At 34.0% G+C, this 27,019-nt stretch overlaps 1 protein-coding gene across 2 annotated transcripts in view; it reads right to left on the bottom strand.

Annotated features, from left to right (window-relative positions):
* Positions 1–12,975: 12,975 nt before the first annotated feature.
* Positions 12,976–27,019, bottom strand: part of LOC148598431 (uncharacterized) — a 17,180-nt gene continuing 3,136 nt past the window's right edge. The window contains exons 2-4 of one of the 2 annotated variants that reach the window (XM_088562000.1): positions 23,205–23,282; positions 14,836–17,105; positions 12,976–13,423 (exon numbers count right to left, since the gene is read on the bottom strand). In XM_088562000.1, coding sequence (XP_088418126.1) covers positions 13,026–13,423; positions 14,836–16,990 — 2,553 coding nt within the window. In that variant the 5' untranslated portion in view covers positions 16,991–17,105; positions 23,205–23,282 and the 3' untranslated portion in view covers positions 12,976–13,025. Of the gene's footprint in view, positions 13,424–14,835; positions 17,357–23,204; positions 23,283–27,019 lie in introns of those variants that run through there. The other variant, XM_088562001.1, reaches the window with a different exon arrangement.

Genomic DNA, 27,019 nt, shown 5'->3' with positions numbered 1-27,019 from the left:
CATATGTGATAACCTTTATTTCATGTTTAAAATGTGTGTTTTTATTTTTGTTACTTTTTCCGAAAGTACGCAACTGCGTATTTGCGTATAAGCAGCTACGCCCCTGCTTTTTTATAATTGATTAAACACTTTGAAAACAAATTTGTTGTGGATTTAAACAGTGTGATAAACCTAAATATGGTATTTTGCTAATTTTAAAAACACAGTACACCAATATTGAGTCGAGTAACAGATGCGACCATAAAAAGGTTCTTGTTTAGTATATAATTAAGTTTTTTTTTTTTATTATGTCGTATGGCAATCTTACATCTTTATTCATACTACATAGACTAGTCAAGAACATTTAAACATTTTAGAGACCTGTAGATGGAGACACTGACAGGGAAAGACACCATTATTATCTTAAATATATATATATTTTTTTTTTAAAAAAAAAGGATTTACAAGTAGGCGACTAGTCAACACTTATAAATAGGTATAACTCGTCTTTCAATTAAAAAAAAACACTCAACTGACCAAATGTTTCTCTTTGAGATGCTTTTAATTAAAACAAAAAACAAAAAACAAACGATGAAAAAAACACAATTTTATTTTGTAAAATACTTTTAATTATTCATTTCCTTGTTCCCTTGTTGCCCCGCGTTTAGAAAGAATCGGTCACTAACTTAAGGAGGTAGACCAAGGGTAAGGGACACAACTCATAAAAATCATTGGAACGTTTGTATGTAGCATTTTACATCATTTTTATGTAAGCATCTTGGATTGATTTTATTCTGCTTCAAACAAAAGCTTGAGAGGCTTTGGTGAAATTGAATATGAAACAAACATATCACTGATTTCAAGAGTTATGTCCCTTACCCTAAGTCTACCTCCTTAAAGTAATGTATAGTGAAACAATGTTTATATTGAACATCTTTTGGACTTTTTTGGGGGGGGTTGAGACAGGTGTTGGGTTAACCACGGTCAAATACCATTAAAATTGGTGTAAAGGGACTTTCCAAAGTCGTCTGGTTTACACAAGTTTTTGGAGAATTCAAGGTTCAATTACGATACGTTCAGTGTATATCGTATCCTGGAAATACATGTATACAACCGTCAGGTGTATCAAACAAAACATTTTCAAGAAATATTTGAATGCAAGATATTATGGCTTGGAACATTAAGGACATTCATCATAATATCTAAAAGAGTAATCAAAGGAACAAATTTAAGGTTATAGCGGTAATCAAAAGAATGTAATTCAGGGACTAAACCAGACATGGAAAACAGACGTACACAACAAAGAACATAAAGTAACTAAAATCATACATACAAAGTAACAAAAGCAAATGAGCAACTCTGACTCCACTTAAAACTGTGAGCATGGGCCAGGTGCACCGGTAGGGTAAGCGTCCTCTGCTTTTCTTGAAACACCCACCGAGTTGCTCATAAAAAGTTAAGTCCGTGGAAGACGAAAGTTGAAAGAAAAACTATGGCACGTTGAACAGACCAGTTTTCATGGCGCAGATCGATACACCGTAACGATCCACGACTTCATGATGACGACCATAAAACTTTTGTAGTGATGACTTCAATCTTGTAGCAACATAACCCTGCCCCAGAAGCCTATTTGTTAGAATTCTAGCGCGTTACAAAAAGTCTGTGTAGTCTCGGCAAGCTCTGACATAACGTATGAGTTGTGATATGAACACTCCATACGCAAGTGCTGAAGGGATGTTGCCACAGATGAAAGGAAAGTTGACAATTTTGAATGAAAAGTCATCACGTTTGTAAGTTCATCGTTCAGGCATGCGTAAAATGTTTATCTTTCGCAGATAAGCATAATGTTTTGTACGTTATTGGGATCAATAGTCCTCCACTTGTGTTGGCGTTCTGAATCCATGACAATATTACCCCAACCGGAAGTTGGTTCGTTCTCGGCCCAGTTAAGATATTCCATAGGCTCACCTTTATCAAATGTCCAGGATTTATCCCCAGTATTCGTTCCTTGTATTGCAATATACCTAGAAGCTCCACCCACAATAAAAAAAAGGGTACAAAAATGTATTTTAACAATTCACTAAGTCTAGTCACTTCTTTTCTGGTGGCAATTTAACTAATTAATCTACATAATATTTGTCTCGCAAAGTTTTGATTTTCAAGTTCAAAAAGTAAGTAACTTAATGGGGTTTTTACTAATGTTTTAATACTTGTGGGAGCAACATTGTGTAATTTTTTTTTTTAATTGTGAAGGATATTTAGATATTTCTTACGATTCTGTTTGTTAGGATCCGGAAATAGTAAAATCATTCTACGTACAAAAAATACAAGTACAAATATACAGATATAACATGAAGTAGACTGTGATTTATTTTTGGTTTTTTTTTGGGGGGGGTGTTACTTCGGAGGAAACCTCCTCTTTTTCATTGACAATTTTGTACGCAACAGCAAACGATAAACTTGAACCCCTTTTTATGCCTTTCCCTTTTATGAATTCTCCCGTGACTTTGTTAAATACCAATGTTATTTATTGCCTATTTCGATATGCTGTGCAATGAATAACCTCATCCGGATCATTAGAATCAAATATATAGGAAGATTCAAACGGTGAAGTAATTATATTACTTGATACTAATTTTGTACTGTGTGCACTTCATAATTAATATAAAATAGAGCATAAATTCACTGTGTACAATGTATTTTGCTTAGATTTTCCTATCCACAGCTAAAAAGGCAGACAGCCTTGTCTGAGAGCATCTATAAAAAATGCTTAAAATCCAAATTAAAAACTTATCGGTAAAATATTCAAAGACAAAATCGCAAATTATGTCATATCATTTTAACAAGGGTGACTCTAGAGATGCTTAATTTCAGTACCGTGTGTGCTGGGACGGATCCAGACACTTTGAAAATGAGTGGTGGCAGCTGGAGGTCCTCAGAAAGAGAGGGTGCTAGGACATTATTTGCCATTTTTTGGTCGATTTTACACTTGAAAATTACACATTTTCTAATAAGAAGGAGGGCTCCCTACCCCTGCACCGTCTGTTTTCAGTAACAAATATAAATGAACAAAATGTAATTGTTACATATATAGTGTTTATCGGGTATAGTACCTATTTAATACATTTACTTACTTGCAATAATTGAATGGATGTAGTTGTGGCGTTCCTGGTTTGTCACTTTCACCAGTGATGAGTTCAATGTGTTACATCTCTGCTTCAGATTAAGAAAAATGTTTCCATCATTTGATCCTTTTATAGGACCGAACGCTCTATAGCAGAGGTCCAGTCTCCGATTATATCTGAATTCATCTGTTTGGGAACATCTCCCGGTCTCTGAAGAAATCGTAAAGAAATGAGTAGGTTTAAATTTGGTATCAGTATTTTTTTCTTAGTTGACAAATGTTTATTTGGTAAATAAATAGACGTATGAATAGGAAAACTCATTTTAACAGCTTTTAAAATTTGCATACGTATTGCATACTTTATTTGTACGATTTTGAGTTGTATTGACCACATGTGATTGGATAAAACCACCCATCCAAACAACCGAAGGAGCAATGTGCAAAATTAATGAGGATGCATATGATACATGTACATAGAAAATCTATCCGCCATTGATGGAAATATTTGGAAAAACAATATGCAAATGACCATAAAAGGAAAATCCATCCACTAATGAGAATGACGTTGCGATTAATATAGCACTTTCAGACAATTCGTAATGAATGTCGCGTTATGAAAGATTAGATAGTTCAATCACGCCACTTGCCAGTGTGTACATTTGTCCTGGACGCCAAGCAAAAATTGATTTTACCTAATAACCATCGAATGATTTCCAATAATAACTTCGAAGAAATATAGTTCGATACAAAAATTAATATATATTGTCCCATAACATAGATGAGCAAAATCGTACAAAAATGTTGTAAGCTCCCGCAACCGTCTATGATTATTTAGACAGTTGGTAGATCTGTTGGCTAGGCCTATCTACTGACTGTCTAGATAACCATAGATGGTCACCTGGGAGCTTATAACTAATAATATTTTGAATTGGAACATCATACAACATCACTGGCAAAAAACAAAAAATAAAAACAGCATTTAGATAAATTCAAAATTGATGCAAACATGTACGAAAATAGACGTTTTCTGGAAGTGACGTATGCAGTTTAGGCGTAAATGTTTGAACTTATAACGGAGACGCACGTCATGTGTTATCTCGCATATTCCCGTTGGTCGAGCCATCAGCATTGTAATGTGAGAGCAAATTGCTCCGTCCCTTATGACAGCTAGGCAAAGCTTAAATCATATTACATACATGTAAGAAACATAAAGACAGCCGTTTTACGAACTTACGTTTCACCACTTCATAAAACTTCCATCCATTATCTTGGTAAACTGGGTCGAAAAACTGAAATACCATCTCATGAAGGATACAGCTTCTGTTAATGCCATTATAAAAGTACGTCAAACATCGCATGTTGCAGAGACACTCCATCGTGCATTGGGTGATCGTGACGTCATGATTGGCTCCCACTGCAAATTCATACTGGAATTTAGTATCAAATGTTGGATTACAACTAAAATATTGTTTCAGTACGGATATTGTCTTCGTATTTGCCGTGCCAACAAAAACGAGACTTGACATTAGAAGGAAACACCAAATATTTCTCATTTTATAGATTTATTAAGTGTTGGTTCGAAGTGGGTTTAAACGCCCTTGACTACCTCTCAGGTCCTACACCGATGGTTTTGTTTTGTTGTTGTTTCTCCCCTTGACTATAGCATGTCTAGTTTTCCCGTTCTGGTTAACTTAGTATAGCGGAAACTGTTGAATAAATTGTCTAGCGCTTTATACTAGATTTCAAAGGATGTCTTTTGTAAATGTGATTAATGCATTTTTTCTTTGAACTTAATTCATATCGATGCATACAGTTGTTTAGAAATTCAAATCCAATTTCCCACTTACAGACAACCAGAGGAAGTATTAAATACGTATCAGTTGTAACGTTCTGATAAGGTTTCAGAAAAAAAACTTTTATATTATTGTAATTGTAACTTCCCTGAAATGCATTTCCGCCACAGACTATGCAAATTAAAAAAATAAACGCATTTGATAAAATTAACATATCATATACATGTATAAGCTGTAAGAAATATTACGTGACTTTGTTTTTTTATTCATATGCCATAAATAACTAAACATAAATAATAGGAGTTGGAAGAAGTCAGACTTAATCTCAGATGTAGGATGGTGAATCGATTGATTGATTGATTGATTGATTGATTGAGGGATTGTGGTTTCGTAGATATGTCGTGCATTTCAGGTTCGTTGTTCAGTAGTTTTTTTTTTAAAGGTTGCATTATGGAATGTTTCATAACAGATTCCTTATCTTCTGTCTCCTTCCTTAAATACAAAAAAACTTGTTGGACTTCATCACATTAGAACCAAACTCTATTCTATACCTCTCACTCTACTTCACTCCCTTTACAAAACAAGTCTGATACTTCTGTTTCTGACCCTACCACATCATTATACAGACTTGTTGCCATCATTTTGGATATTTGTTTCCACAGAATCTTTAAACCAGTCTGTGTGAAAAGTCAAGATGAAGAAAAACGATAATTTCTTCCACTAACGTTTGTCAACAAAGGTATAGATGCAATTAATTTGGCTAACATCCTCCATCACAAAAACGTTACCAATAAAATCCTCCCCCCCCCTATATTTCAAAGACAAATCCATACCAATTATTTCATATTCCTATACTTCACCCATTGCATCCAAAATTTTCAGTCATAAAAGGTTATTGCAAAACCTCCAGATGAGGACTTCAAGGCTAAACCACCTGACTGTTCTTGCAAAAACTCTCCATTCAAATATGGTCCTTCCGGTCACGTCGTTACGGGAAATTTATCCATCATCAAAAACTAATCTCTGCGTAATATCCTTTCTAAAGGTTCCAAGTACCGTGAACTACGTTCCATAAATTGGAATTATAAATTTAAAGTTCTTAAAAGTTCTTCCGAAAGAAAGAATAATCGTTTAATATCGAGATCCTTTAATCCCAGTTTCCGATATATATATGACGTATTATCTTTAAACAATCCTAATTTCGGGGATTTGATACATCGCATCTACCATAAAGAATTTTAGATAAAGGATACTACAGACACTGTGAAGTCAACCTCATATATTAACCTACACTTAGAAATCTATAGTAAAGGAAAACTTTGCGACGAAACTACACAGACTTTTTGTATCGCGCTAGAATTCTAACAAATAGGCTTCTGGAACATGCTGCTACAAGATTGAAGTCATCACTACAGAGGTTTTATGATCGTCATCATGAACTCGTGGATCGTTACGCTATATCCATCTGCGCCATGAAACCTGATTTGTTCAACGTGTCATAGTTTTCCTTTCCTCTTCCGTCTACCCTGGACTTGACTTTTTATGAGCAACTCGGCGGATATTTCTAGAAAAGCAGATAACGCTTACACTATCAGTGCACATGGTCCATGCTCCCAGTTTTAAGTGGAGTCCGAGTTCTCATTTGCTTTTGTTGTTTTTGTGTATGATTTTAGTTACTTTGTGTTCTTTGTTGTGTATGTCTGTTTTTCATGTCTGGTCTTTGTCCCTGGATTGCATTCTTTTGATTACTGCTATAACCTTGGTTCCCTTGATTACTCCTTCTATTAGAGTGACTGTTTTTAGATATTTGGTGTTTTGCTTTTGCATGATTACTTTTCTCATATTTTCTTTTCTGGGTTAGACTGCAGTGGCTGAGTGTGGGTTATCTTAGCACGACGAAGTGTGCAACGTCTTGTCTGTTTTTCGTTTTGTTTGTTTGTTTGTTTTGTTTTGTTTTTGTTTTGTTTTGTTTTGTTTTTGATTTGTTTTGTTTTTTTTGTTTTGTTTTGTTTTTTGGGTTTTTTTGGGTTTTTTTTTTTTTTTTGGGGGGGGGGGGTGTTTTGTTATTTTTTTATTTTTTGTATGATTTTTGTGTTATGTCATTTGGTTAGCGTAAAACAGAAGGACACCAGAGACACAAGCACATTCATTGTAAAACACGACCAAAACATGAAAACAAAAAACAGAGATAATCTGCACACACAATTATATTAATCGTATATTAACAGCTCCCCTCCCAAAACATCATAAGAAGTACAATAAGTCATTCCGAATAAAAACAAAATAGGAGTAGCACATTGATGTCATGCAATTAAGAATTTTTGAAGTTTCGTCAAATTTTATTCAGCGGTCTTAGAGGAGTTACAGATGAGAAGATGGTCTTGGTTGACCAATAAGTCTATGTTTATGTTTACAGGAAACCCCAATGTTATTCGGATTTGAAAACAATACAAATAGAAAATGCACGATGGAATCATGTACATGTAATACAAAGTTTCAGCAAATTCGAATCGGCGATTTCAGAGGAGTTGCGAATAAGAACTTTCGACGGGCGAACGGACACCATGATCATTATTTATCTCCCGCTTTTCCAATGTGGCCCAATGTTATCTGAATTTAAGGAGCAGTAAAATATCCTTTTAACACATGCACATCTATCCTGCGAATTAAAACTTCATTAATGTCTCAGTATGGAGGAAGATGAAAGAAGGCAGAGGCGACTGTTCCAGGAGTTTATGTTTCTGCTATACAACAACCTAAGGGACATACCTCTGTAAAATCAGCAGAACGTTTTATTTTGTCACATCCTGATATCAAACTCAAAGCATCTTAGTGACCAAAAGTTTTGTTGATGTCATTGAAATTATTTTCATGAAACATGTGGTTAAATTTTATTGAAATTTATATATTTTACTTCTTTTATCAAAATAATGCATTGAATATAAAATTTCAAGAAATTTAAACGAGCCAAATTAATTTTAGAGATGTTTGGTACTAAAGCAAATCTTAGTTTTTAACTTTTTCTTCTTGAACAAAATAAATGCTCGTATACCGGTGTTTTATTTGGTTCAAAATTTGGGCAAAAATGAGTCAATGATAGCTAAGAACACCTTTTTTATCATAATTTTTTTGATTTGACCCTTTTATGAATATCTGGATTCGCTACTTTAAATGGATATATTCAATTGCAGTCTGTCAGATTTGACATTTTTACATACATGTAGAGTTGTTCCCTTTTTTTGCAGAGAGTCAGGTTTCTATGCGTTTTTATAAAACCAATTCCTCATAAATAACGGCCTGATTTTTGTCTGACAGGAAGTGATCTGCTGCAAGTCTTTTAAGGGAGATAAATACTGTAATCTGATTGGTTAAAATAATTTTGTTATATCTCAATGGATAAAAAAATATTGACACGCCCCTATTCTGTTAAATTCAGAGCTACTTTTCTCATGTTTAAAGATAAAAATATGTTTTAAAATTAATTTACAAGAATTGGCTATGATAAAAAAAATTTCTATTGAAAAATAACATAAATTTTCCATGTGCATATTTTGTTTACTGCACTTCACTTTTCAATAGACAAATTTTTATTATTGCCAATTCTCAAATAATACTTGAACTATTACTTAAGCCCATGCAACTCCCACCATCCATGTTCGTCTATAAGATGCATGTACCGAAATAATGTGTAGTGGTCGTTGCGTAAAATACAACGACGATCTTAACCCCGCAAAACATCGTGTGTGACGGAGACATGCCATTGTACATTCGTATAATATTATGCCATAACTGGCTGTCTTTAACCAGTATTTTTTTTCAATGCTCAAATGTACTAATTTTTATCGAAGCTCAGTTTGAAATTTGTAATTATAGACAACTGCAAATTGTCTGCAAACTGCAACTAATTTGCAACTGCAAATAATTCTACATTTTTGTGCACTACTACATGCATGTTCCAACCATTTGCTGATTTCTTAAAAGTGTATGTGTACAAGTAGGGTACAATATAGCCTGTCTAAACCTCTTTTGTTTGGTTTAAACAGGTGTTCAGTTTACCCAGGTTCTAAAGACATTCAAACTGATACAAAATAACTTCAAAAAGTGTTTGATACATGTTTTTAGTTTATTCAGGGTTTGGTTTAGACAGGTTTTTAGTTTATTCAGTGCTTGGTTTAGACAGGTTTTTGGTTAATTTAGGGTTTGGTTTAGACAGGTTTTTAGTTTATTCAGTGTTTGGTTTAGACAGATTTTTAGTTTATTCAGTGTTTGGTTTAGATAGGTTTTTGGTTAATTTAGGGTTTGGTTTAGACATTTTTTTAGTTTATTCAGTGTTTGGTTTAGACAGATTTTTAGTTTATTCAGTGTTTGGTTTAGACAGATTTTTAGTTTATTCGGTGTTTGGTTTAGACAGGCTTTTGGTTAATTTAGGGTTTGGTTTAGACATTTTTTTAGTTTATTCAGTGTTTGGTTTAGACAGATTTTTAGTTTATTCAGTGTTTGGTTTAGACAGGTTTTTGATTAATTTAGGGTTTGATTTAGACAGGTTTTTAGTTAGTCAGGGGTTGGTTAAGACAAATTTTTAGTATATTCAGGGGTTGGTTAAGACAAATTTTTAGTATATTCAGGGTTTGGTTTTGACAAGTTTTTATTTTATTCAGGGGTTGTTTAGACAGGTTTTTGGTAAAGTCAGGGGTTGGTTTAGACAGGTTTTTAGTTTATTCAGAGTTTGGTTTAGACCGATTTTTAGTTTATTCAGGGTTTGGTTTTGACAGGTTTTTAGTTTATTTAGGGGTTGGATTAGACAGGCTTTTGGTTAATTCGGGGGTTGGTTTAGACAAATTTTTAGTTTATTCAGAGTTTGGGGTAGACCGATTTTTAGTTTATTCAGTTTGGTTTTTACAGGCTTTTAGTTTATTTAGGGGTTGGATTAGACATGTTTTTGGTTAATTCAGGGGTTGGTTTAGACATTTTTATTGAATTAGGGTGTTTGTTTAGACAGGTTTTTGGTTAAGACCGGTTTGGTTTAGACAGGTTTTTAGTCTATTCAGAGTTTGGTTTATACAGGTTTCACTGTACGTGTAGTAATATGTAGTAAAAAAACATTGCGACCTTATTTCTTATGAACTATTAAACACTTACAACAGTAGGATAAGTTGACCACTGGATTTAAAAAAAAAATCAAAGTGAAGGCAGTTTTGGCATTGAAGTGCGCATGCACAAGTTCCATATTTTATTGATTAATTGTACCTACTTAAAAATAGCAAAAGATACGTACCTGGCATCTTAGTCCCTTAATAATCTTTATCTATGAATTTCTAGGCTATTATAATTGATTTATCTATCTTGGCAAAAATGCTCTTCTCTAATTATACAGTATTTTGATCATACATGTATTCGTGTGTGTAGTGTGTAGTGGTTCTTATTGCTTATTATACGGGGTCACTTATGACATATATTTCACGGGGAAAAGTTGACCAGGTTCTTGCAATACATAGAACCAAAAAACCTGACACACTTTTATATTTGTCATATTGTCGCAGAAAAAGTTTTTTTCCGATTTTCCTGTTTGTCCTCCTGAAGTCGACTGGAACTTTCCGAATGGTTTTAACATTGAATTTGATAATTTTGGAATTCTCTGAATCCCCAGGTTACGCTTTTATAACAAGTATATCAATGATCATGGAAAAACCTTATTTTCTTTTTGACAAGCACCCACTTTTTGGAAATATATCAATTTCTTGTCAAAGTTTCCAATTTCGAGCAAAAAGTTGAAAATCAGTGCGCAGACGCACGTGACAGGGCGTGTTTGGGAATGAATTACGATATTTGTACCTTTATTTGCACGGTATTGTTGAGGTACTTTAAACTTACCAACCCGTATTCATTATGTATATGATTCCAAAACAACAGTGCAAATGTTGGTAAAACTTCCGGTCAAACAGTTATATGGGTTCGGCACAGAATGTAGGGTTTACCAAGATCCCTCTAATCGTAGTTGAGTAGACTAGTTCCAATCGAACAACAGACGTCACTGAAGTGTTTTCTACCGGCAGCTTTTTGAATATTTGTAAAGATTCAAAAGATCTGATGTAGTGTTTTGCTTTGACGAAAGTTTCTCAAGTGTCAGTGTCAGTAATCAGTATGATAGATTTTTAGACGAGTTTCTATACATTAAAGAGCGAGCTTTAAAACTGTGAAACGTAGAAATAACAAAGACATGACACAAATGCGATTCCGTATGCAATGATTGTTACAATTCTTACGTGTTCCCCTTTATCAGTTAAATGCGTTTCCTACAGCACAGGTTATATACTAGTGGGGCTGCATATATATTTGATAGTGGAAGCAAGTCCCTGTACCTGCACAAAAAAAATACTTAAACTTACCGCATTCTAGTTGTACTTTTGGTTTTTTTTATGTGCCAACTGAAAATTGTAGGAGCCTTGCTAAGTTGTTTCACGTGAGGTGCCTGTTTTTTGTAAGGATAAAAACACAGTAGAAGTTGGTGTGATAATTCTTTTATGTATATTCCATCGCATTTTGTTTTATTTTCAAATGTAAACTTTGTAGTAATAATTTAAGTGTAGAAAACGAGTAATTCATTCAAAATAAAAAAAAAACAAATAGTAGTTTCCTTACTAGCAAATCATATTACTGAATAATGGTCATGGAGAGTAGAGTTTGCACATTCATTCAAGAGCTTTAAAATAAGATCATGCCACCTCTATTTTTGTATACTTTGTAAATGCGCTTGAAACCAAAACCAGTCTCGGAAAACATTTCGCTAGATTCGATTATCAAACACAAATCGAATCACAGGTTTCCAAGATTTACGAAAATGACGTTTCGGGCCATAACAACTCGGAGCGTGTTTAAGAACAAGTCAACCTGTTTTCAGAATAATTTCAATCGTATTGAAAGGTTGTAGAATAAGATCATACGAGTTAAGCAAAGTCTTCAAACGGGCAGCGTACTTATGCGATTTTTTTTTCTACGTTTGTTCAGGCATTGAAAAAGGGACGAAAGGTAAACGGTTGTCCTTTTTTGTAATAATTCAGCGTACCGGATCTAGATACTGTAAATAATTCTTTTTTAATTTTTTTCTCGGTTTTTGAATTGCATATTTTTATTTTGAATCCATTTAATGGCTATTTTCACTTAGAATTCACTTCCCTGGGCCATTTCTGTGCACCTGTCTGAATGAATGGTTTGACTAAACGTCTATCGTTAGCCGCGCATGTTCGGGTTAACAGGGCTTACCAGATGAAAAGTGGTCTTCAGGAGCGTCCCAGTTATCACTTGTCTCATATTCTTTGTTCCGTTCTAGATATTTGTTTAATCAATTTATCAAAATTTGTAATATATTTGCATTTATGTCTATATGCGTGTCATATTTTACTCTCTTTGTTTTGTCTGTGGAGAACCGAGTAAACGATTGTTGGACAAAACCAATTTTTTTGTAAATGAAATGCTTGTCTGAACACCGTAGAATACTTTTAAGAGGACGTCCACGTAAAAACCAGGTAGTGGGTAGCTCATGACAATTTTTTTCAGAACTGTTTTGTCTTGTTTAAATCGCAAACGCATTCTCCCTCAAAGTTGAATGTTGGTTTTTGATTAACTGCAACTTTTAAAGGGAAATAAATTGCATGTACATAGAAAGCATTGAAATTAATACAAGACAACTCTATCATTTTGTGCAAAATTTGGTTGCTTTCTCAGGGAACTGTAAAGTCATTTTCTGAGCCATTCATTTTCGATTTTTAAAAAAATTCTTTGTACTATTGGACAAATATTAAAATGATATGAATATTACATTGGAAAATGGTTTCTAAATAGACAGTCTCTTATATCAATGTAATGTGTTATTACCATGCACATTAAACAAATGAAATCTTTGGAATTTGGAGTGTCTGATAAATGAAGATGTACAATGAATTTTTTCACATCGCCTGTGAAAGATACTTTCTACATAAAGACCAGATAACTTGATTTGCAAATGGTGGTATTTAATCTTGTTTGCCAGATGTCAATAAATTTGGCTAGTTGTTAAACAATGCCGACATCAAATGAACGAAAGATATTAAAATCATGTATTTGAAAATTTTGTATCGAAATGACATTCATTACTAATTCAGTTTGACGATAGTAAGACAAGATTCTGGACCGTATACGTACATGCTGTTAACAGTTTGTCGCACTTGAACCCATACTTTCTCATTGATGTCAAGATCAATAACTGCGGTTCCGGTTCCGGTGTGATAGTTATGTGCATCAGAGTCTTCGTATGGCGTAACTTGAACTCGGATTATTTCGCTACCGTCTTTAACGATTTCATATTCTGCTCCCTTTGAATACGACATAACTTGAACGGTTACTAGATAAAGTCCAGGTGACTGAGCTGAGAATTTACCGGAAGTGGCAAAGTCGACCATGTTGTTCATTCCATATTTTGTTTTTGTATTTGGGAATAGTATGGGTGATCCAGAGCTTAACATCTTCGTGTTTGCACAGGTTGTCATGGCAACTAAAAAATAATAACCATTTGTAGTACCTGGTAAAAATGATTGTGGAGATATGAGAAAAAAAATATGAATATTTGGCCTGTTTCCACGAAACCCACTGATTTACTTTCCAGTTCCTGTTGTATATGACGATCACGAGTAAACTGCATGGTAATCAATAAGCATGCATAACGTATACTATGTAGGGCTTGAAAAAACAAACGAATATTCCTCGCGGAGATAAAAATTCAACTTGTACGTTGACCATCACGCAGTTAATGAAAGTGGCTACAAACCATTGTAAAAACAGATAATTTAGTGTTAAAACTACAAACCAGTGTGAAGGGTTTTAAGAATAGGCAAGTCTTCATTCATTTAAAACAGCTAAAACATTCAGTAATTATCTATTTCTGAGGTTAACCATTGTATTCGCTGTAATTATTTAACAAATGATGTGGTAATTCATTAAGATAGAAAATGTTTGTCAAAGAGCCTTGTAATGAAAATGAAAATTTCGATTCTATTTTAAATTGATCGTTGTTTTTCGACACGTTCTAGGAATGGCCAGTTATTGCTTAATTTTAAACTATGACGTTTTCATTTTATCCTAAAAAATCTCTATATATAGCTATTGATAGTCGTGGTCTCTCTTTTACGGAAGTCCATTAGTGCAAGGTGTTGTTTTGTTTTAAGTCGTTATAACGACTTAGTATCTCATTATAACGAAATGTTAAGTCGTTATTACAAGTTACTAAGTCGTTTTAACGAATTCGCTAAGTCGTTATAACGAGTTACTAAATTTGTATAACGAGATATTAAGTCCTTATAATGAGTAAGTTCAGTCGTTATAACACGGTACACTAAGACACTAAGTCGTTATAATTACCTATAAAACAATACCTGGCACTAATGGGCTTCCGTACTCTTGATGATGTAACATAAACGTAGGACTAAAAGGATAACTAAATGGAAAGAGTGATGTTCATGGCAGAACTGATTATCCTATACTAAGCATATTATGATAATAATAATTAGTTACTATTTTCAGCATATATTTTAAATTATATCATTGGCGAAATGAAATTCATGTTGTGACGTTTTGGCGGGAGAGTGCATTAGAGCTAAATTATCGAATTTATTTCAGTGTTCATTATCGATTTTATTTTTACACATAGAAAAATAGAAAAATCACTGCCATCTATACAACAAATACTGATTGTTCTGCAGTAAGTTTTATGTTAGGGTCATATTTTGCCAGATTGTTTGGATACCATTCGATAAAAATGAAAAGAAAATAATAGATATTGTAAACATTCTTAAATGAAAACTTATTTTTTTTATAATTTGTAAGTAAAATGTCCCGTTTAATAAAAGCATGTCAATAGAAAGTCTCGCATACAGCCCGAGGAACGCGAATTTCATAAAATATAATTACCTTTATCTTTTAAACTGTTGCCATGAACTTGATGTAAAGCCTGGGAATAGTTCTGGCTCAATTCGTTTATTTTCTTATCCACCCTTTGAATTCCTTGTAGAAAGTTCTGGATATTAGAATTTTCCGTCGTAATCATACTCGCTATATACGTTTGGAACTCTTTCTTGGTAGCAGTTAGATTTTTAGAAATTGTTTCCTTCAACTCTGAAAGATCTCCGGATTTGTCGGATTTCATATTTTCCACACTTTTCCACAAGTTACTCACATTGTTCCCGATTCCTTTTACAGCATTGTCAAGTTCTCCCAACTTTGTATATTCATTTCCGAGTTTCTGATCTATCTTAGTGATATTGAGGAGAGCAGTTTCTCCCAAGTTTTGGAGGGTTTGGTTGTACAAATTAAATACGGAATTTAAATTTCCTTTTACGCTATTTATGCTTTGAGTTAACCTATTTGTATAATTATTTTGTGAAATGGCTAGAGATCTTAAATTTGAATCAACTCTTAAAATTCCTTCATGACATATTTCATTAAAATCCTTCATCTGCTTGCTTAAATTAGCCTCTTTCGAATCAATTTTCAAGTCAACCTCTTCTATTTTCTTCAGTAGTTCAGAAGTATTCGACTCTCCCTTCATGTGCAGAAATTTCTGATTTAATTTCTCTTCGAGTTTAGTAATATTTTGCTGTGATGATGTCAAAACTTTACTTAAATCTGAGGTTAAAGTGAGTTTCAGATTTTCCAACTCTTTATCCTTCGTATCCAATTTTGTTTGCAAAGTATGGAGGCTTTCATTTTGTTGTTTTTCTATTGATTGATAATGGTCTTTCAAATCACCAAATTTAACGTTGAATTCTAACAATGCTGCTTCAGTTGTCACATTTAAAGAATCGAAGTTGCTTTTTAAGTCCGTTTGTATTTGGTCTAATTCGTCTTTTTTCTGTTTCAGACCCCGTTCTGTTTTAGTGACATTGTTGGACAATTCGCGCACCTCTCTCACAATATTTTGTACATTTTGATCCGTTAAAGCGAGGTTTTCAAAATATCGGATTTCATTTTCACTTATTGAACGTGTTAGGTTTTCAAATTTCGACCCCTCGAGTTCATTTAATTCTTTTACTTTTTTAAAAATATTATCTATGCTTGAATTGTGCAATGTCTGCAGTGAATCGATTTCAGTTAAAAAATTTGATTTCATACTCTTGATCTCAGCCGTCAGATTTTTGTTCATGAAGTTGGTCAGGCTTTTCAAATCTTTTGTATTCTTTACCAAGTTTACTTCTTGGCGAGATGTAATATTGTATAGATTCTTAATTTCACCTAGGAGAAGACGTTTCCATTTGTCTATGGTTGTTTTAGCGCTATTCGCTGTAGAGCTAGCGTTGCTCACTTTGTCTGTCAGTTCGTTGATCGTGTCGTTGAAATAATCCGACCTGACTAAAGCAAACGCCGCGGACGGATCACTGAGGACGTCCTCTAAACGTTTTGTTTTGTTTTTAAGTTCGGAAAGGTCAGTTGAGACGTTTGATGCCATCTCAGTCAAACTTTTCTCTAGAGCTTCTTCTATGTCCTTGAATGTCTCGATGGATTTATTAGTGGATGTTCGTTGTGTGTTAACGTTGGATTCTAAATTTTGTATCCGTACTTTCATTCCCTCTGACTCGTTTTTAGATTGTTGCTTCGTTGTGATAACTTCGTTGGCAACTGACGAAAAGTTTACTTTAACTTGTTGGATTTCATCTTTGAGATCCCGTAAGCTTATTTCAGTAGCTTCTGTTGTTTTGTTTGTCTGATTTAAAGCTTCTGTAAGTTTTCCAGCTATTTGTTCTAAGCTGAACAATTTCGCTTCTATATCCGGAAGTCTTTTATCGATCAACATCCTCCATTTTATTTCTGATTTCAAAAGTTCAAATAAAGCTTTGACTGGTTTTTCAGCATTGTTAAACATTGAGTCAGGAGGTAATGTAGGGAGAGCGGGTGGTTGTGTGGACCAAACTCCCGCGCTAACACCTATTGAAGTCTTTGATAAGTTCACCGGATAGGTATTAACTTTGGCGGGCTGTGTTTGCATGATAGCGCAAGTAGGCATAAATCCATGCGTGAAGATGAACAGGAAACATGACAAGTGAGTTACTTCAAATTTGAAAATTTCCATATCTGTGAAATTGGTACGGGCAACTATTGTTCAACCATTATACATACGTTCTTTCAAGATCTAATTCCTAACACTATAACGATACTACCGCATGAAAAAGTTTTTTTTGACGAAACTGAAATTATCAAATGCCGATTAAAGCGTACGACTGAATGAGCAGATTTATATATAGACACAACGGAAGATATAGCGAGATAACAGGATGAGAAAAATCAAGCTCTAGGATTAATTCTGTCTAAATTATGACTTAATGTTTACTCGGACTATCTTTGTTTGTAGAGAAGAGAAGAAAGTGTACAATTAAGGTCTTAATTACAATCATTTATCTTCCCTTTACGGATTTCCTAGCCAATAAACTTTCAGTAGGAACTATGAAAATGTCGATCCCGTAGTCGGGGTACTACGAACGGATTCACTTAACAAACTTATGTCTGACAACCGAGGTACGATTACTGATCTCATTATGCAGAAATGGCCACACCTTCACTATATTGTGTCGAAACATCATTTCAAAAATGCTATTATGTATACAAATATGGGGAAAAGTTGTTTGTGGTACTCTGCATTCTTCTGTGTCCAATTTTCTAATTGAAGAAAATGCATCGTAACGCAAAAATCGGATGGATGTATAATGGGTCATCATGAAGTTTAAAATATTTCTAACATACTGCTGTGTTAACTCCACTACATACGGTTTAAGAGGATAAGGCACAAACCATATGATATCTGGGGACTGGGATTTTCATGCATGCGAGGATTTTTTTAAAATTCCCTTCCAATTAAAAAAATCATTTTTCCATGGTAAAAGAGACAAGAAGACTAACCAAAAAGAACATTTATAAAATGTAATGATCACCTTCTTAGACGTGTTGCAGTAAGTGCCTATCGTATAACAAGATAAGTAAAACAAGAGGCTCCCAGGAGCCTGAATCGCTCACCTGTTGGTAGGACTAATATCATAAGGTTCATTTCAGCGATTAAAGTTTCTTTCTGTCTATTATAGTTTTGAAGATATTGGCTGAAAACTAAAACAAACGAACAAACAAACAAAAAAAACGATATCAGCAATTAAAAGAATTTGGCTAAACCTAACGGTTTTGGAGGTGTATGTGAAGAACTACCGTCTGACCCCTTTGTTTTATTGTTAGTAATGGTGGCCATGTTTTTTTTTTTTCGACGGATCAAAAATCCTTACATTAGGTCTATGTAGGAACATTCATACCAAGTTTGGTTCCAATTGGGCAAGTAGTGTCAGAGAAGATGATTTTAGAAAGAAATAACATCCAAAATAGCAAATAAAAAACGTCGAAAAAGGGGCAATAACTCCAACAAGGCTTAACAGATTAAAATGAAAATTTGACCACTGAAAGATCTCATCATGAACACTTTTACCTTGTCAGAATTTGACTTAATCTAACATTGTTGGAGATAAATGCGAAAAACTACTACCTGATCCCTATATTATAATTTTAGTAACGGCGGCCATGCTTTTCGACGGACCAAAATCCCCATATCAGTTCTATGCAGAATACCCCAAGAAACATTCAGATCAAGTTTGGTTTTAATTGGTCAAGTAGTGTCATAGGAGAAGAGTATTTAGCACCTTCGAACCAGGTGAGCTAAAAAAAAAGACATTATATTCGCGTGATTTTTTTCATGAGTAAAGTGCACAAAATCTGATTTTCAATAAAATAAACAATATGTAAGGAATAGATATAACCCCCACCCCGTGGATACGAGTCATTCGTGTTTTGATAGTAAGTTAATTACGTTTTAAAGGGTTCATTCCACCTATTCCCACTTTTTATAAAATAGGTAATAAAAAGGTAAATTTTCATGTGGGAATAGGTGGAAAATAGTGTAGATAAAGGATTATATTGTATAAACAATGTTTGATTAGGTGTTAATTGATTTTGTAATTAATGACAGGTAAATGATATATTTTGTCAGTGAATTTCCATTTTGTTGCATAAATATAATAAAAAAGAAACAAGTAAATTTTGAATATTATACTTTTTAATTTAAGGAAATATAAATAAACAGTTATATATATGAATACATAATGTATATTAATGAATCAGTAGTTTTTGATATACATAAGTCATAAGACATAAGAAAGTAACAATATCAGTTTAAACACATTCATTCAACCAGTCTCTACTATATTAAGCACTAGATCATATATATTAAACATACACAATAATTTTGTTTTCACATAACAATTTAACAGTTCATCAATTTAGTCAAGGTGCAGAAGGTATGAAGCTGCATCACCAAACTGGACATAAGTGTCTGTTCTGCTCTACCCAGTAAGTTGTTACATAGTCAGTGAAGGGAACGTAGTTGGCGTTTGTTTCAACATCATCTATATCAGTAAGGGCATTAAACCATACGTCTTCGACCTCAGCAGTGGGTATGAGTGGTAACACAGCTGCACGACGTACTAATTGGTGGATGTTGTTGTCTTCTTTGTAAGGCACTTGTAGACCTGTTTCCTGAGCTTTTCGCCATATGCTCTGAGTATAGTGAAAAAACAGCCCTTTGCGTTGATGCCAGGAACGATGGAGTATGCTGCGTTGCGTATGGCGACCTCATAGTCCAGAAAGATAGTAGTAGGTTGAAGTTGCAGTTGATGTTGTTGACATAAATCTTTGGGTAGAGTAAAAAATCTGGTATATAGGCTAAAAACCACTAATTCCACTTCCCATAGGCTTCTATGCTAATTTCACAATATTCAATGGCTTCTCTGGACTTTACCTTAACTTTAACCTGCAGAGGACTATATATCAACATGATTCTACATATGTCAGCTCACAATCCTCAGAATGGCATGTGGGGTTAGCAGACTTGCAGTGCAGTACTGGTCACCGGAAGTGAAGGGTCTATAAATAGCATGGGAAATCCCAGTGTTTTCACAAGATAGGGGTATATTTAAAAATCATTATGGAGATTAGGCTTCACATCACAAGAAGCAAAATGCACCTATACAATGTACAGAAATGTTTTTCCTTTCAGAAACTGTTTAAATTTTTTAAATAAGATGAGAACTTTTTTCACAGCACTATGAGGAACAGGGGTAATTTCTGCGTAGGACTATTTTTGCGTACGTTCCAAATGCTCATTGGTTGAATTGGTGGTCTGTAACCTAAAGAGTCACTTTTTGTCTTAGAAAAAATAAATAACTATACAGGTATCTTCCTACACACATACTGAATGCATTTGCAAAGTTTCAGTGAAATGTGACAAGCACTTTTTTAAATATTTGATTTTTAAATATAGGGTAACCAAGTTGTGCGAGCAAAAAAGTGACAATATTCTACCATACTTAAATGCATTAAATATTTGCAAAGAACTTTCTCTGACTTTTCAAATAAACAATATCAATCACAACTTGTTTTTTAACAATATTAATGAAGAAATAGTTTTAAAAGTAATCATGTTCTGAGAAATTGGTCTATTTTTAAAAATTTATTTCTGACATGCCTCCCCCTTTTTCTTGATCACATGTCAAAAATCCTAAATCTTTAAATTTTCACAAAAGGTGATATATTTGGCTTTAAATTTGTAAATACAGTGTTTTCACATTAAAACATGACCAGAAAAGGGCACCTAAAGCAAAAAAAGTACTCAATTATGGATTTTCCATGTTGCCATAGGGGAATGCTTATATGGCCTTAACCGCAGTAATGAAAGTGCGTTTTTCCTCATTTCTAACCTAATTTTTGCTCAAATCTACACAAAACTTGATTTCAAGTGCTTATTACCACCATATTTAGGTAAATACAGCCCTCAAAGTTTAATATTTGATATTTTTACTAAATTTTCTACAGTTTTTACAAGATAGGACATAAAAATCAGCCAAAAAGATCAATTTTCCATAATTTGGACCTATAACTTAAAAAAATGCATATTTTGAAGGATTTTTGTAGTGTATTCCTCTCATGGCAAAGTTAACAAGATCTTCAAGTAGTTTAAAGCTATTTCAAGAAACTTTTCATTTTGCCATGGCTTCAGCTTAAGGCTAAAAACCACTAATTCCACTTCCCATAGGCTTCTATGCTAATTTCACAATATTCAATGGCTTCTCTGGACTTTACCTTAACTTTAACCTGCAGAGGACTATATATCAACATGATTCTAGATTCTGGTCTAGTTTTTTTTCAGTTTCTGATAATATTTATATTTTGTTAAATATCATATCACATATTATAATAAAATCTTAAATTTATGTTCCATTTGTTTAAATCTCATTCTCTTTCATACTTATGTAAAAATATACAATATGCACAAAAATTGCAAAATAAAGGTAAACACAGGTAAACAGAAGGTGTCATTTATGTAGGGCTTAATTACTATAAAAACAAATCAAAACATCAAAGAAACTTGTATGTGGGAATAGGAGGAATAATGTTTTTTAAAAAGTGGGAATAGGTGGAAGACACCGTTTTAAAGTAAATTAACCTTTTTCCTATTAAGAAGTGTTGTTTTTGCGCCGAATGGATTGGTTTTGTTTTTTACTCAAAGTGGTAGTTGTTGGCGATTTTTATACTTGTTTATCAAATAATCACGTCTGCGATTACAACCACATCAATAGCATCTGAAACAGGACATGCACGCACACTGGACAAAAAAAATTAAAAAGTTGAACAAAATTATCTGAAAAAGGGACTATGTGAGAAATTTAAAAAAAATAAAATAAAAAAGAGACATTTACTCGATAGATTTATACATGTATTCATTTTGAACAAACAACACACGTGACTAGCTTTCGTTCAGCGTATGGCGGACATTTTAGAGATCCACATCTTGCAACGGTCACGTGTAGAATAAACCCGTTCTGGTTTGAACCGCCGCCGTTCAAATAATCCGGATTTCATCGACACAAATGTGCATTTCCGGGATAGTTTGCTGCTATATAGCCATGGTACTCTTCGCAACATCCTACCGTACACTTGTTACTACCCGGTATCATCAGTGTAGTAGACGCGGACTGTGGACTGCATACAGCACAACGAACATCTTGGTCCCACGTCCGCCACGTGATGAAAATGGTATGTGCTTAAGGGTTTTTTGTCATCAATAATACATTAAAAAAAATCGTATTAAGTTGCTATTTTTTAAATTAGCCAATGAATTCCATTACGTCTTACACATTGGACTTGTTTTATAGTGTGGTTGCCGCGGCATGTTTCGTTTTTAAACACATTCATCCTACCTCGAGAAGTAAGAGTGCGCCGAAATAGAACGGCGGTTCATACCAGAAAACTAAACAGATTGAACAATGCCTTGTCTTATTTTTACGCAACGGCCCTTGCTTTTGCATGTACCCCAAAGAACTTGAGATAAAGTATACTACAGATACTGTGAAGTCAGCCTCATATCTTGACCTACACTTACAGATCGGTGGTAAAGGAAAACTATTGACCAAACTAAACTACAAACGCAATTATTTTTTATTCTGTATTGTCAACTTTCCTTTCATCTGTGGCAACATCCCTTTAGCATTTGCGTATGGAGTTTTCATATCACAACTCATACGTTATGCTAGAGCTTGCCGTAACTACGCAGACTTTTTGTTTTGCCCTAGACATCTTGAAATTAGGTTTCTGGAACAGGGTTACGTTGCTACAAGATTGACGTCACCGTTACAGAAATTTTATTATCGTCACCATGAATTCGTGGACCGCTACGGTGTATCCATCTGCATCATGAGAACTAATTTGTTGAACGTGTCAGAGTTTTTCTTTCCTCTTTCGCCTACCCTGGACTTGACTTTTTAGCAACTCGGCGGGTGTTTCTAGGAAAGCACCGGTGCACCTGGTCCATGCTCCCAGTTTTTAGTGGAATGCGAGTTGTTCATTTACTTCTGTTACTTTGTATGTATATTATTTTGGTTATTTTGTGTTCTTTGTTGTGTATGTCTGATTTCCATGTTTAGCATTTGTCCCTGGATTATATTCTTTTGATTTCCGCTAGAATCTTGGTTCCCTTAATTACTCTTGTACCGAATAAACTTGCGGAGGATATTTAAATTTTAACACGAAGTTTCCTAAAAACGATGACTGTGTATATGTATACAAGACAGACCTCTTTATACAACTATTAATTTATATATTAAATATCACAAGGAAAGTGTACATAGAGATAACTGATCGTGATCAACAAACAAACAGACGACGTGCTATTCAAAACGGGTGACATAACAACGCAATACCTGCGTAAATAAGTGTAGATTTAGATCGACATGTAGACTTTCCCCACCTGATGTAGTGCGTTCCTGTGTTGGTCAGATCTGAAAGAAGAACGTACCTCATCAAATAAATTTTATTCATAAACTATAGCTAGTCACGTAAGGTCCAACATATTATTTTTCCAAATTATAAATTATCCCAAACTTTAGATTCAGTAAATCAATCGGACGACATGGTCACCGTCATTGGTTCAATAACGTTTTAATATTTGTTCTTTTTCTCTGTACATCAGTGGCGTTTAGAGAAAAAGACACACCCGCACAAAAAATGTTTTGTTTTTTTTTTTAATTTATTTTTATGGTCGTCTTATTCCTTTTGCTTAAAAGACCTATTTTGATTTTAAAAATGTACAACAAAATACATAAATTATCTACTTTCCGTGATTATACAATACATGTACTCGTCAATGATTCTGTATATTGTAATTAGAACATTTAAGTTCTGACACTCTTTATGGACAGCTGCAGCCTCGTGTCATAAAATTACCACATTTTTTAAACGAAACAAAGGTGATTAAAAGAGATTTAGTAATTCTGAAGCCAATTCAAATAACTCTGTAGCTGCTGCATCCAGTTCAAATTTTGCCAATTAAGCCAACCCTTTAAGTAGTATTCCCGATTATCCTGACTTGGAGATATTAAGCGCAGAAGATCTTAAAAATGTACAATTCCGACTGCAATAATTAAAGAAATAGCTGGTCTAATGTAGCAGATTTCCAGTTTCCTGTTAGGTTAGTTGAGAACTTAAAGTCTTTGTCCTAAAACTCCTTTATTTTTCATGCTTAATTTACAGAAAGCGACTATAATTACAGTTACGAAACATTTTTTTATCCCCTCTATACTAACGGTTTTTTGTCAATGAAGCCACGGCAGTGGCTGAAATTGACCTACGCATCACATGAAAATCTTGCTAAATATCATAATTTGCGGTAGCACTCACATGCATCCGCGATCAATACCATTGTGAATGGAAAAGTGTGAAATGTGAAATGGAAAGGAGTAAAAATAACCCTGAAATTGATAGTTAATCAAACAGCATGCAAGGGAAATTTCGCATCTTCCATTTTATTTATATGAATCCGTGTAATATTTACGCACTATTTAATGACTTGTTTCTTCGGACTGTTGATCACGTGGTGAAAAATTGTTACAGTCACCGGCCATCTCATGGGTATGAATATATCACGTGACCTTATAAGAAAAGTTTCTGAAGCTGAAGGGGACGCCAAATGGGAAATAGTTCGATTACATAAGGTGGGTTACTGCACGAAAACACTCCCTGATGTAGACACACTTCTTTCACTACAGATACTATTTGCGAACAAGTTTTGCTTGTCTTGAGGGAAAGAATGGATATTTTTTTCTGTATCTGTAGCCCCCGCTAGTACCCTCGCGTCCTTCCGTCATCTTGGATTTCTCCAGTTGGGCATCATGACAAATCTAAATATATTCTTTAATTGGCCTGACAATTTTCAGCTGAAAACAGTATTTTAGAGACAAAGTTTTATATATTTTAATATTGAAGGGAAAATGAATCCTTTTTTTCTGCCAGTCAACTCGTTAGTACAGTACTTTCGCGTCACCCCGCATGCATCTCAACAGACGAGCATCATGCCAAATCTTCTGTATTAATTCTGTTTAATTTTTTTTATCATTGATGTACAATATTTGTGAAATTTTTTTTGTACTCTGTTAGTTTATGATAAATAGGTATGAATCTATCGTGAGTTCATAGTCGTGATAATTTACCCTTTTTTTGCTGTGTAATGTATGATTATGTTCATGTTACAAACTTTAGAAGGTTTGAATTTTTTGAATCAGTTTATAATTATGCAACAAGAGCGAAAGTATAGGTATTGCATGCTTTACATTGTATGTACCAACAAATACTTGTAAGATGTATTCTTTTTCCGACGCAATCATTTCCAGAATGAAATGTAGAAAATTATAAGTAAAAAGAACAAATTTTACTGCGTTAGCTATCTTTGTTAGAAAGATAAGACCTGTTTACAATGTGTTACTTGTAAACAGTACAAAAACCTAGTTTCAATTGATGTATTCATTTCATTTGTTGTCATCTTAATACATATACACAAATTTACAATTAACAACACATGTTGAAAACTGTGTAACGTACTTGTTTTTGCCTAAGTTAAGAATAGATAGTAAAAATGTTATTTACCAAAAGTTTTCAGTTTCTGTTTATTTAGAATATTTTGACAGCATTGCATTTAATAGGGATGGGACTTGCTAGTTATGTGATTTAGTCATTAAACAAAGATATGGGGTCCATTAGTACTGAAAGATAAAAGTTGTTTGAATGACATGAAAATACAGATTGTTTCTATCACGGTCTTGAATACCCTTCCTGCGTTTCTCAGGACTGTTCCATTTTATGACTGTTAGTAACTCTATTTAGTAGAGGCGAAAGAACCTTGGTTTTGGGTGAAATACTATGTGGATGCTTTGGTCTGACTATATGGTCATAAATCATTTTGAAAGTAATTAAACGGCAAATTTACATGCTTTGACACAGGATTCGACAGTGGTTTAACTAGAGTCTTTGACCATGTATGACTAAGGGAGAACTTGGAGCTGTATAAATATTTGCTTCAATTCTATGGTAAGTAAAAGCAAAAGCTATGTTGTGAAGTGATATAAAAAAGCAAAAAAACCCATGGAAGAGTGAATTAACATGTATATTTTTAAATGTGTATCGTCAAATCAACTAAAGAAGCCATGGCGGCTCGGCTAATAAACGGTCGTTGAAAAAAAATTCTTCTAGGAGAAAGAATGGTAAAAATATTACTTTCCCTAGTTTAAAATATTACAATCCTTTTTTTATTAGAAATGTGATTGTGCAGTAAGAAACAGAGTAAACTATGAAGGCTTCATTAACTCAGTACTTTGATATTATCTGTACTTTTTTTTTTTTTTTTTTTTTTGTAATTTAACATCAACTAAAATCCCGATGAGTCCCGGTCGCTCGTAGTTGTATACTTCTCAATGTTCCAAATTACTTAATTTTTATGACACTAGTTATATATATTCTTTATCAGATGATCGTTATCAATAAAAATGTTTAGATATCGTATGAACATGGCATTGATTGTGTATTAACCGCTTGAGCCTCTGTAGGTACGTGGTGATTTAGCGTAACGTGCTCGTCCTGAGAGTAAAGGTCGAGGCATACTTAAAAAAATAATAGTCCCTGCTTATATTTTAATCAGACAGCATATGAAATAATGAGTAACAAACTGCTGTTTGCTTCGGAGTGAGAATAATGTCTATAAGTGGGGTCTGGGGACTGTACATGTAACTCCATTTTCGGTAAAATTATAGGACAGAACACTGAGAAATCTTTTAACGACTCTGGTTGTTTTGTCCATATTGAGGACGAAGCAACAGTAGTTTAAACACAAGAGCAGGTTTCTGTTTGTGCCCGGTTTGTTGACAATGTTGGTAGAAAGTCCTTTAATGAGAGAAGAATTTCTCGGTTTTGTAAATCCAGATGGTACGACGGGTGAAACGCTTGCAAATTTGTTCATTTCTACTTTCGAAAAGTAAGGTATTGATATCCAAAATATGCGAGCACAAGGGTTCGATGGGGCCGCTATCACGGCTGGTGTGCACCGGGGTGTTCAAGCGAGTATTCGATTTGCGTACATTGTAAAGCTAGTGTTTTAAATCTGGCCATTATACATGCAACCCGAGATCCACACATTATAAAGTATGTGATCTAAAATGCGGCTGATAAGATTGTCGCGACATAAGAGGAG

Source organism: Perna viridis, chromosome 14 (assembly GCF_037379345.1).
Source record: "Perna viridis isolate PV_CMFRI_1.1 ecotype Kerala chromosome 14, ASM3737934v1, whole genome shotgun sequence".
Classification (NCBI taxonomy): domain Eukaryota; kingdom Metazoa; phylum Mollusca; class Bivalvia; order Mytilida; family Mytilidae; genus Perna; species Perna viridis.
The sequence above is the reverse complement of the archived record's forward strand: the minus strand, read 5'-3'. Positions and strand labels throughout refer to the sequence as shown.